The sequence below is a fragment of the Nelumbo nucifera genome, chromosome 2 (assembly GCF_055504915.1).
Source record: "Nelumbo nucifera cultivar China Antique chromosome 2, China Antique-T2T, whole genome shotgun sequence".
Classification (NCBI taxonomy): Eukaryota; Viridiplantae; Streptophyta; class Magnoliopsida; order Proteales; family Nelumbonaceae; genus Nelumbo; species Nelumbo nucifera.
The window spans coordinates 88,536,207-88,548,136 of NC_142650.1; the positions used below are offsets into that span (position 1 = coordinate 88,536,207).

The 11,930-nt window shown below is 36.9% G+C and overlaps 1 protein-coding gene across 24 annotated transcripts in view; it reads right to left on the reverse strand.

Annotated features, from left to right (window-relative positions):
- Nucleotides 1–8,936, reverse strand: part of LAF3 (Amidohydrolase family) — a 115,788-nt gene extending 106,852 nt beyond the window's left edge. For 4 of the 24 annotated variants that reach the window (XM_088899182.1, XM_088899185.1, XM_088899192.1 and 1 more), the window contains exons 1-3: nt 8,410–8,909; nt 8,143–8,288; nt 6,432–6,533 (exon numbers count right to left, since the gene is read on the reverse strand). In XM_088899182.1, the coding sequence (XP_088755308.1) occupies nt 6,432–6,533; nt 8,143–8,288; nt 8,410–8,488 (327 nt within the window). In that variant the 5' untranslated portion in view covers nt 8,489–8,909. Of the gene's footprint in view, nt 1–6,431; nt 6,534–8,142; nt 8,289–8,409 lie in introns of those variants that run through there. The other 20 variants (XR_016083018.1, XR_016083017.1, XM_088899189.1 and 17 more) reach the window with 14 other exon arrangements.
- Between the last annotated feature and the right edge of the window lie 2,994 nt (nt 8,937–11,930).

Here is an 11,930-nt window from a genome sequence, read left to right on the forward strand (position 1 = left end):
AAGTTAAGGAACTTCTTGAGATCATTGATTTCTTGTGTATCACTACTAGTAACAACAATATCATTAACATAAATAATAAGAAATGTGACCAAAGTATTTCTCCTCATAACAAAGAGGGTATGATCCGATTGAGTCTAAGTGTATTTAAACTGAACCATAGTTGTCAAGGCGACGCCTAGGTGACAAGGCGCCCTTTGAGGCTCACCTCGCCCAATCGCCTAACATTGTTCTACTTCCTACTATAAAATACTTTTTTGTTCATTCTTTTTTGAGATTATAATTATAAAATAGACATTATTAAACTAAAATAATCATTTTATGTGTTTATATACTAATTTCTTTTTATTATTTTCTTATTTATTAGGGTTTAATCAACACAAACATTGCTAAATGCTGTATTGAACCCTCAAAGACTTAAAAACCTGAACCAATAAGTAAGGAAGAACTAAAAATTTTATCTAATCAGCACATTTTCCTCTTCCATATGTTCTTCTACCACTTCTTCTTCTTCTTCTTCTTCTTCTTCTTCTTCTACCAATACTTTTTATTTTCTTCTTTTCCTATAACAAAAATAAGGGTTCAGCCCCTATATTTTTTGAATTTTATTTTCCTTCTTCCTTTTCTCCTCATGAATATGTTGATTTTCTATACTTTTCTTATGAAAACCATGAATAATTATTAAAGAAATATGGTTATGGTACCTAGGGAACTACCCTATGATCTATTTTTTAACAAAAAAAAAATCCATCGCCTAGGCGACTAGGTGACTAGGCGCCCCCCAGTCGCCTAGCCTCGCCTTGGCACCTTGAAAACTATGAACTGAATAAGAGCAGCCCTAAATCTGTCAAACCAAGCACATGGAGATTGCTTCAAACAATAAAGTGACTCCTTCAATTTGCACACCTTGCCTTGCATCTCCTTACCATACATACCAAGGGGGGAGACATATATACTTCTTTAGTGAGATCACCATTCAAGAATGCATTCTTAACATAAAAGTGATAAAGTCATTTTAGAAACTGGAGAAAAAGTCTCAGTGTAATTTATCCCATACATCTAGGTATATCCCTTAGCAACAAGACGTGCCTAATATCTCTCAATCGACCCATCAGCATGATACTTGATAATATAAACCCATTTACACGCAAAAGGTTCCTTCCATATGGCAAATCAACAATGTCCCAGGTATTATTTTTATAAAGTGCTTTTATTTGAACCCTCATAGCATCTCTCCATTCTGATTTGGCTAGGGATTCGATCAATGACTTTACGATGGGTTGAGAAGAAATGGAGTCTAGAAAGGAATAGTAGGATAGGGACATCAGGCTATAAGAAAGATGTTTGGAAATACAATGAGTTGTACATTTCTGCTTACCTTTTCTCACAGCAATGGGAAGGTCAAGGTCTAGAAATGGGGGTGTTGGTCATAAAGATATCAAACCTGTCCTCTCTTCAGTGATTGGGAGTTCCTGAAACTCAACTAGAGATGTGAGAACAACTTGTGTCTGCTTTAGTCTTTGTCGCTGGTACCACCTCTAGAGAATTGGACAAGTGATAAAAACAAGATGACTAGCAGGAGGAGGAGGTGGAATAGGAATAGGAGATGTAGAAGGAGAGGAACCCTCCACGGGAATGGGAGTAACTATAGAAGGCTCAACACAAGATTCAACCGGAGCTGGCAAAGGAAGGGACGAAGAAAACAGCTCAGGAGGGCTCTCCCCCTCAAAAGGATGACTATAAAAGGGATTTGACTCTACAAAGGTGACATCCATGGAAACAAATCGGGAGCCACTAATGGGATCAAAACAGCAGTACCCATTTTGTGTGGAGGCATGACCAAGGAAGATACACTTCCAAGCCTTGGGTTCAAACTTATGTCTCTTGGAACTGAGAATGTGGACATAGCAAGTGCAACCAAAGGCATGCATGCTGAGGAATGGAGAAGACCTCAACACTAAGAAAGAAGACACCAAAAGGAGACTTTAACCCTAAGACTCGAGAAGGCATAGGGTTAATAAGATAAGTGGCTATTAAAACTGCATTACCCCAAAATTTCACAGGAACAAGGATAGCAAAAAGAATACTTGCAACTTCCACAATATATCTATTTTTCTTCTCTGCTACTCCATTTTGTTGTGGAGTACAGACACAAGAACTCTGATGAACAACCCCAAACTTTTCAAGATGGAAGGTAATGTCCTTCTCAAAATATTCCTTAGCATTGTCTGATCAAAATATTTTGATGCGGGTATCAAACTGAGTGAGGATATATTTATGGAATTATTGCACAAGTTTAGGCACTTCAACACGAGAGCGCATAAGGTAGATCCAAATATATCATGAAAAATCATCAAAAAACATGATGAAATATTTATAGCCACCCATACAAGGTAAATGGTAAGGCCCCCACACATTAAATTGAACAATATTAAAAGGAATAGTTGATCTTTTATTGCTTGCACGATAAGTGTTCTTACAATGCTTTGAGAACTCACAAGACTCACAATGTAGACTTGACAATCATATTCCTTTAAATAATTCTGGAAACAATTGACTCAATGAAAAAAATGATAAATGACCCAAACAATACTAGCATAACATGACACAACTAATAGACTTTGAAACAAAAGTAGTTCTCTGAGGTTGTACTTGGCTCTACTCAAGCATATCTAACAGATATACCCCATTGCCTCATGGCCACTCCCAATCACCTTCTGAGATTCCATGTCCTAAAAAACACAATATGAAGAACAAAAGGTCACACTGCAATTCAAGGATTTAGTTAAATTACTATCTAAAAGAAAATTGGTATTAAGTTTAGGCACGTGAAGAACAGATGATAAGATCAGGGCATGTGATGTCTTGATGTCTCCCTTTCTTATGATATGGGCAAGAGAGCCATTAGAAAGGGATATTTTGTCTCGGCCAAAAAAGAGTTAGTAAGAGGTGAACAAGTGTGAAACACTAGTCATGTGGTCAGAGGCACCATAATCAATTATCCAAGGGATTTTATGAGTACCTAAGATAGAAGCATGATTTGCAGTGGCACAAATACCTAAGTGTGCATATGTCGAGGAAGGAATAGCCTCTGACGAAGTAGGTGTTGTAGCAGTATACTCCAAGTGACTGATTATTCGGCCATACTTCTCATTCTCAGCCTTAGCAGCTGCAACTTTCTCTCTCACTAACTTCTCACCATTCTGCCCCTATTCACTCTATGAGGAGGTGGCTACATTTGCATTTCAACCTTTTCCATTCTCAAACCTTTTTCCACTGTTTTCTTTCTTGAGTCTAGCAGGAATGAGCTTTGGGTGCAGCTTCCAACAGGTGTCTTTAATGTGTTTAGGCTTCTTGCAGTACTCACAGATAACATCTTTCTTCCCAGTGTTGACCTTCAGCTTCATCCTGACATTAGCATGGTGATCAACCTGTGACTCTATAGACTAAACATGTCTTCTATTATCCTCACTACACACCATAGAATAAGCTTAAGACAAAATCACCTCATACTTACCTAAAACATTCTGCCTCACAATATCATGCTCCAGGTTGAGTCTGGTGAGGAACTCAAAGACCTAGTTTCTCTCCACCAACTTCCTATGTGTTTCTACATCCTTTGTACAACCCCAAACAACAACCTCCATCAAATCAATCTCCTACCAAAGAGATTTCAGCATGGAGAAGTAAACGGCTAAGGGTTTCTCCCCCTGTCTTAGATTATCCACATCATTCTTCAATTTATAGGCCCAGGCAACATTAAGCTTTTGGGAATAGGTCTCCGTGACACTATCCCACACTTATTTTGCAATTTCCTTTCACAAGTAGTGCTGACTAATATGTAATTGCATAGAGTTCACTAACCAGCCCACTACTATGTAATTTTCCTGCATCCACCTTTCATGGGCATAATCATCCTCCACCGATTTCTTCTTGCTCTCGGTAATGTACCCACATTTCCCTCTACAACATACATGTATTTTAATTGATTGAGACAAAGATAAATAATTGGTTCCATCCAACTTCACAATGGTCACTGCCCTTAGCAAAGTCTCCACAGGGCCCCCATGTCCAAATCAGAAATCTGTGGGATATTTGGCTTCTCCTCCATTGAGTGAACGGATGCAAATGAAAATCAAATTAAGTTTTTTTTATTATTCTAAAATCAAATTAAGGTTTTACTAGGCTACATTTGCTATTTCAAGCAAGGAACTTGTCTTCAATCACCACTGATCAAAAAATAAACTTTTCTTCAATCACCCAAAACTAGGTTTCACTAAACCCAACCGGGGGTGTCATGTCTGCATGAAAGATGGTAGATGGCGATGGCAGCATTCTTTGTGAGGCCAAGAACAAGGGTGAGAAGAGGTTGAGGTTTCAGAATAGTAGATCTTAAACAAGGATTTAGGAAAGAATGTTGTATGGGGATCCTCGGAGATCCCTTATTTATAGAGCTGCCTCAGTAAAGGAGGGAAACTTTCCCACTTTGGGAAGGCAGTCATGAGTTTGTTGGATCTAAAAGTGGTAGGTGGATTGGGGTTTCTCCACATGTCCATGTGGTTATGCCAGCACTGAAGATCCCTCTTCTCCCAAAGCCCACATTTGAACACGAGTGTAGCTACTTCCCTTCTAGAAGCTTGACCATATGCATAACAGGAGAAGTTACTCTGAAAAATGCCTTAAGTGGTGGGTAAGGCTATGTGGCATAGGATATAAGGTTAACGTGCAGGTGTAAGGCCGAGTGACAAGCTTGTGATGGGAAAGAAATGAATCACATCACATGACCATGGTGATCCTGTGATGTGAGATCAGAGCATCGCGCCACGCTGCAAGATAATCGCTGGGTTCAAACTGTATGAAGGGACTACGCTAGGGAGTCGCAGCATGGTATACTGTTATGAGGTCTTTTTGCATTGGGATATAGGAAGGGGTAGTGAGCGTATTCATGGGAAATGGATGTGCTGGAACTCAGTGTCACTGTTTTAATGTTTCATCGCACTGCTTTTACCCAGGTTCAGGGTGCAAATCATAATTACAAACAGACAGATGCAAAACTGACCCAGGTTCAGATTTGCATTGCAAACAAACAAAGCCTGATGAGATATTTTTCATCTCTTGGAAGTGTAAAAAGCAACTTGTTGTATTTAAATCTGCAGAAGAAGCAAAATATCATGTTATATTGTTTTCTGCAGTATTATCTAGCTATGGCCTACGCCTCTTTATGCAAACAAGACAAATACTATCCACGTTGCATTCAATCCAGTATTCCATGCATACAAAGCACATTGAAGTAGATTGTCACCTCATTTGTAACCAATGCCTTGCCCGACTCATCACCCTTCCCCATGTGCCCTCTAATCTACAACTTGCATGCATTTTCATCAAAGCAATGATACATGGAATGGAAGGTATGCATTCCTGGTTGACAAATTGATGTCGGCCAGTTGGCCTTGCCAATTTAATTTGATGGGGGCTATGAAAGGAACAAGAGATACCCTATACTATTATGGTGTATATTATGTATCTGTTAGATCATAGTTATATAAAGGAATTTCTATAATTATCATTTAGTCTCCCTTAGGGGATGTTTGATAACAGCTGAAATTGCTGACCTGAATGACTTTTTGCTTTGTATTTTGGTCAATAAAATAATTACAGAATAAAACTTTTAATGGTATAATAATCTATCCAACTTCAACTTCAGCCACCAAGGAGCCCACAACCTCCTTGAAAACTTACTCACTAAAAGACAAAGCAATAAGCTTTGCAGTTCAGCCACTTCAGCTGTTATCCTTCCCACAATCTGCTGACCCAAAACCAAAATTTTGGGGGAAAGTGTGAGTCCTCTCTACAGAGAACGCAACCACCTTAAAAACTTGTTCACTAACACTATGTTTGGTTTGAAGGAAAGAGTAGGGAAAGGAAGGGAAATGCAGAAAAACTTATACAAGATTTGTAAAGGTTTCCCTACCTTTCCTTTCCTTTCCTTTCCCTATTTTTTCCTTCAAACCAAACATAGCCTAAAAGACAAAACAATAAGCTTTTCAGTTAAGCCACTTCATCTGTTATCCTTCTCACAATCTGCTGACACAAAATTTTAGGGGAAACTGTAAGTTCTCTCTCCAAGTGTTTTTACTGGATCATCATGAAATATTGCTGGTAGAAGTGCTTTAATGCCAAAAAGATGCTCCTAAGGTTTCACAAAGGTCATATATAGGTATCTAATGACATATTTAATCAATCTTTCGCCAGATTCCAATCAAAAATCCTTGTTATATTTTTTCAGAAACTGCTGGTAGAAGTGCAAGTTATACAAAAGAATGTCAGAAAAGGCAAATCTGTACAAGAAAAGTGAAAAAGGAAAAATAAGGCAAATCTGTGCATGACAATTATATTTGAAACATGATCAACATAGAGATTGGGTGCCTTCATACCTGCAAACCTCCCCAAATAAGGTGTAGGTGAGAATCAATAAATCCTGGAACCACAACCTTCCCCCGAAGATTCAACTCTTCAGTCCCATGGCCTATTAAATCCTGAATTCACATGAATAGGTCACAAGAAAACCTTTGTTAAGATCTGCAAATTATAAAATTACATCTCGGTGTGAAAGTCACATGAGGATAAAAGATAAATAATTAAGAATCTTAAACTCTCTTTTCATAAATGGAGCTATTAAAGAAGATCAGAAGGAATGTTATTTTCTTACAACTAAAATGACTGATGTAGTTTTAGAATTTGCAGGAAATGTCTGATGGAAGATTAGGGGCATTTTTTATGAACAATACAAATTTTATTAAAGATCAATAGAGAATACACAATAGAGGCTTCCCAAACAGAGGTGTGAGATGCAGCATCAAAACAAAAACAAGATTACAAATGAGCCCAAAACAAAAACAGCATTAAAACTCTTTTTTTATCAGCAACTATTACTCTTTTTTTTTGGTAACTGTCTATATTCCATGGCCTTTTATGTACAAACACACACCATAAATGGAAACTTCCATGGAAATCATTTATGTTCCTTCATTTTATATGCAACCAAAACACCGTATACCTACCTTAGATCTTTGGTCCCTTTCATCTCTTAAGTGCTATCTTTGCCTAGCTAGTAGAGCGTCCTTACCTCATCTATTGATCTTTTAGACAATTTCATAGCCTTGTTTGGAGTTAGATTGTCTCCGAAGCTAAGATGACAAGATTAGTTTTTTATAATTTTTTTGAAAGAAAAGCATTACTGGGAGGATTATGTGGAGATGCCTGATAGTGACAATGTTATGAATGGTGTTGGAAGAGAGGAATTCTAGAATCCTCTCATGTATAGAGAAAATTCCGGAAACTGTGATAGACTTTGTTGTTATCAGGGTGCCACATTTGGTTCACCCAAAGAGAAGTTTAGTTATATCTTGCTTGAGAATGTGGTGAAGGTATGGTTGATAGTGATCTCATCATTAAGACCCTATGGTTCTATACAGCGACCCTGCCCTGCCCCCTTCCCCTTGAGTGGTCAAGTTATAACTTTGATAGTTGCTTTTTGAGGAATCCAGGGCTCTCCAGAGTACAAGGAGCTTTCCGCAACCATGAGGGTGATATTTTACAGTTGCACTCAGTACCCATGGATCATATTGACAACCTGAGGTCACCTTTTTGATTTGATACTCATTCTTCCGGAGACACTAATAAGTCTCTGATTCATTAGAAACTTCAGAAAAAAAAAAAAAAAAAAACACCTCATTTCTCTCCTCTTTAATGAAATTACAGAAAATCATCCATATCTCAATTCTCTCCCCTTTAATGAAATTACAGAAAAAAAAAAAAAAAACATCTCACAAGTCATTAGAAACTTCAGAAGGCATCAGTGTAAATAACATCCATGTTAAAAAGATTTCTGAAAGCAAAACAAACAGAACTTGGGATAACTAAAAATGCAATAAGAAATTAAGAACTACAGACTACAGTAACATAGAAGTAATAAGACATTCAACAAAATCTTTACAGTCCTTGACAAACTACAAAAAAGGACCCAGCATTCAACTACTCGCAGTTAAATCGTGAAACATAATGCATTTGGAACCCAAAAAAGGACCCATCATTCAAAATAACCATTATAATCACGATGATGGTGAAAGTGAAATTAAAGCTGACCTGAACAGATGAATAATTCCCGACGCGGAGAATCCTTCCATTTCGAACAGCCATGGCTTCGGCATATGGGAGAGAGGAATCACTGGTGTAGATGACCGCATTCGTGACAACCAAATCCGCCACTATAGATGATTTCAAAGTCCACCCTTCACAAGAATTCCAAGAAGCAGAAATGGGTCGTTTCAGAAGCGTTAGCAGCTTTAGAAGTAACAGAAGATTCAGGTGGCAGTGGAGATGGTTAATAAGTGATATTGCAGTTCTACTTACATCTTGTATCCAAAACAGGAAGCAGAACTACTGCAAGAACAAAAGAAGTTGAAGCTGAAAGGAGGATGAGAAGATTCATCGTCGCCCACTGTTTTTGTTTTCAAAAAGAAAAACAAAAAAAACTAGGTTAGACCTTTTTGCGCGCAGAGAAACAGAGAGATCGAATGTGCAATTTCTCAGTGTGAAGAGTTCATCAAACGGCCGGAACTTTTGTATTCACCCTCCGATCGAGCTGAAATTTGGATAATAAGTGAAGGTTTCATTTTTCCTCATTCTGAACGGTCGGATCTTTGATCGGAAATCTGAATCGCCATTTATTTGAGATCAAACAGAAGCAATTCGTAGTTGGTCGCGAAAAGAAAAATCTCGCGACAATCTTCATCAATTATTCTGGTCGAGGGTTATTTTTGGTCCGATTTGATTGAAATTTGGTGGGCTTATTCGAAACTCACAGACCTACGATCTAAACGGTGGAGGTCTCCATGTTGTGTCCTGAACAGTAGCCGCGTTTGTGAGTTTTTCTACTGTTCTTTTTACAACTTTTGGTATTCTCGTGTATATATTTGAGAATCTGTATTTGCTCTAAGTTTGTGAAATATTGTGGTGTTTGAGTTGCTGTAATTGTTACCTTAAATTATTAGTAGAGATTTTTGGTTGGGTCTCTTTGGCCCCGTGGTTTTTACCCACATTGGAGGGGTTTTCCACGTTAAATATCATGTGTCTCTCTTTGTTTGGCTTGTGATTGTTTTTGTTGATATCTTGCTTAGAATTGTGCTAGTTGAATATCTACAAGTTTTTTTATTTTGGGAGAGAAATAGTTTGTGGATAAACTTAGTTTCTTCCCAACAATATTGCAGTTCTACTTACATTTTGTGTCCAAAACAAGAAGCAGAACTACTGCAAGAACAAGAGCAGTTGAAGCTGAAAAGGAGGATGAGAAGATTCATCGTCGCTAACTCGCTAGCCTGCTACAAACCTACAACTGTTCAGTATGGGGCCCATTTGCTTTGTGCTAATTGAGAGTTCAAATCAGCCCCCCACAAAACTGCCCCCTACAACGTCCCACAGAACATCTCTGTCGTGTATTATGACATCATCGGGTAAAATTACTCCACAAGGACCAGAGTAGAATATTGAGTATTTTCTCATTCTCATGATAAGTGACAATGGTGTCCAGAGCCATCAGCCATATACCAATCACCCCGTCGTTAGGGTGGGTCACTTTACTACCTATGGTTGTATTTGATTATTATCTCACCCATTCATAAAAACAGAAATGGATGAGCGTTCATCGTCCAATACCCTGATTTTACATTTTCAATTCTACCCCTCTCTGATTTCATATTTCTAATTCTATCCTCTCTTAAAATGCTGATTTTATATTTTCAATTTTACTCATTCTCTGATTTCATATTTCCAATCTTACTCCCTCTTAATATATATATATATATATATATATACCATTTATAAAAATAAGGATGGTGACAATGTTCCGTCAAAAAGACTAATATTTTACTTTTCATTTTTACCATTTATTATATTCTTTATTTTTTCAATTTATTTAATTAACAATTAACACTTTTAATTGGATAATCTCTATATCTCATCATTTATAAAAATGAGGATGGTGACAATGTTTTGTTAAAAAGCCTAATTTTCATTTTCCATTTTTACCCTTTATCATTTTTTTATTTTAAAAGCTTGATTTTCACTTTCCATTTTTACCCTTTGTTATGTTTTGTATTTTTCAATTTTATTTAATTAACAGTTAACACTTGTAATTGGATAAAACAAATAAAATAACAATAAGACTACTGTGGAACCTATTCCTTGCCTTATCTGATCTTCTCCCGAAGCACCTACTTAATTAATGAACCTCTTCATTGATTAGAACCAACACGTGTCAAGTATTGGATGGTTTGCCCAACCCACAAATTTAAATTGAAGGGAATAATAGATTTTTTCAACCCCTCTATTTTCATCAGGGAACAAACAAATAATTAAGTGAAGCTTTCTTTTTCTCCCTATTTTTTTTTTCAATTGTCTTTCTTAACGTAATAAATTGTATTGGATCAAGAAATGCTCTTAGGTTCATTATGCGTCTATTTGGAACCGTTGTTGTTGCTCCAGAAAACGGTGCCATATTAGCGCCATGTAGGAAAAACGGTACTCCAAACCATGCCTTGGAAATCGAGAAGGCATGGCTTGGAGCAATGCCAAATTTGGCATTTCCTAGAGCTGCAGCTTGTTGCTGCCAACAGGGCAGTGATGTGGTAGTGGATAATGGGTAGAAGTGCATAAAACGTTTCCTTGAGCACTGGTACCAAACAAAAAAAGTTGTTGTTGCTCGAGGAAACATCCTACATGGCAGCAACGATTCTAAACGAAAAAAAGGCTTTGTTTTCTAAAAAAACGGTGCTCTAAGCCACACATCAGTGCTACAACTACAACATCGATGCCAAACATTTACTATATCAATTCATTTTAGGTGTTTTTTCTCGATGATCAACGAACCAATCCGGTAATCTAACACCCTACCAATGTAATATCATAGGGGTTGTACTTGGTAGGGCCATAGGGGTTTGGAATGCATTTTGTTGGCAGGAGATCTGGATCCTTCTATATAAATCGAATGGATGTTCGATTCGAATCTGAATATAAATGAATCAGGATTAACCTATATCCTAATGATAAGCATTAGATATGCAAATAATGGCCCCACCATTGATGAGCAGAACGGCAGGAGACAAAAGGCCAAATGTCATCATTCACACATGAAGCGAAAACATAAATCCTAAAACCCCAATTGCCTCATTTAAACCCTTCTCTACATAATGTATATCTTATCCACTCCCCCTACTTTACAGTAGGAAGGAGGAAGTAGAAATGGCATCTCTCTTATCCTACACACCTTTTTCCTCAAAATGAAGAAAACAATATAAATTACAAAAAAAAACAAAGAAATACGCAAAAAAATTACAAAAATATAGAAAATCATAAAAATTTCTATACCATACTAAAAAATGAGAATGTTGTCTGTACCATTTATAAAAATGAGGATGGTGACAATGTTTCATGAAAAAGCCTGATTTTCGCTTTCCATTTTTACCCTTTTTAGTTTTCTAATTTTATTTAATTAACGGATAACACTTGTAATTGGATAAAACAAATAAAATAATAATAATTTTTTATTTTTCCAATTTTATTTAGTTAACGGTTCACACTTTTAACTAATCAAATAATAACAAAACCACTATGGAACCTACTCCTCTCTCTCCCCTTAGGCCTTATTTGATCTTCCCCCAATAGGGCTGCAATTGGATCGGATTCTGATTGGATGTAGCAAAATCCACATCCAGTCCGAATATTAAGAAACAACATTTAAATGTGATTCAAAATTCGATTGGATTTAAAGACTCGTATTCAAATTTTACTCCTAACAAACTAATATCGGATTTGGATTTAATCCGACTCCACTTTAAATTCTCTAAAATACTAGTAAAATTAAAAAATATTTATTT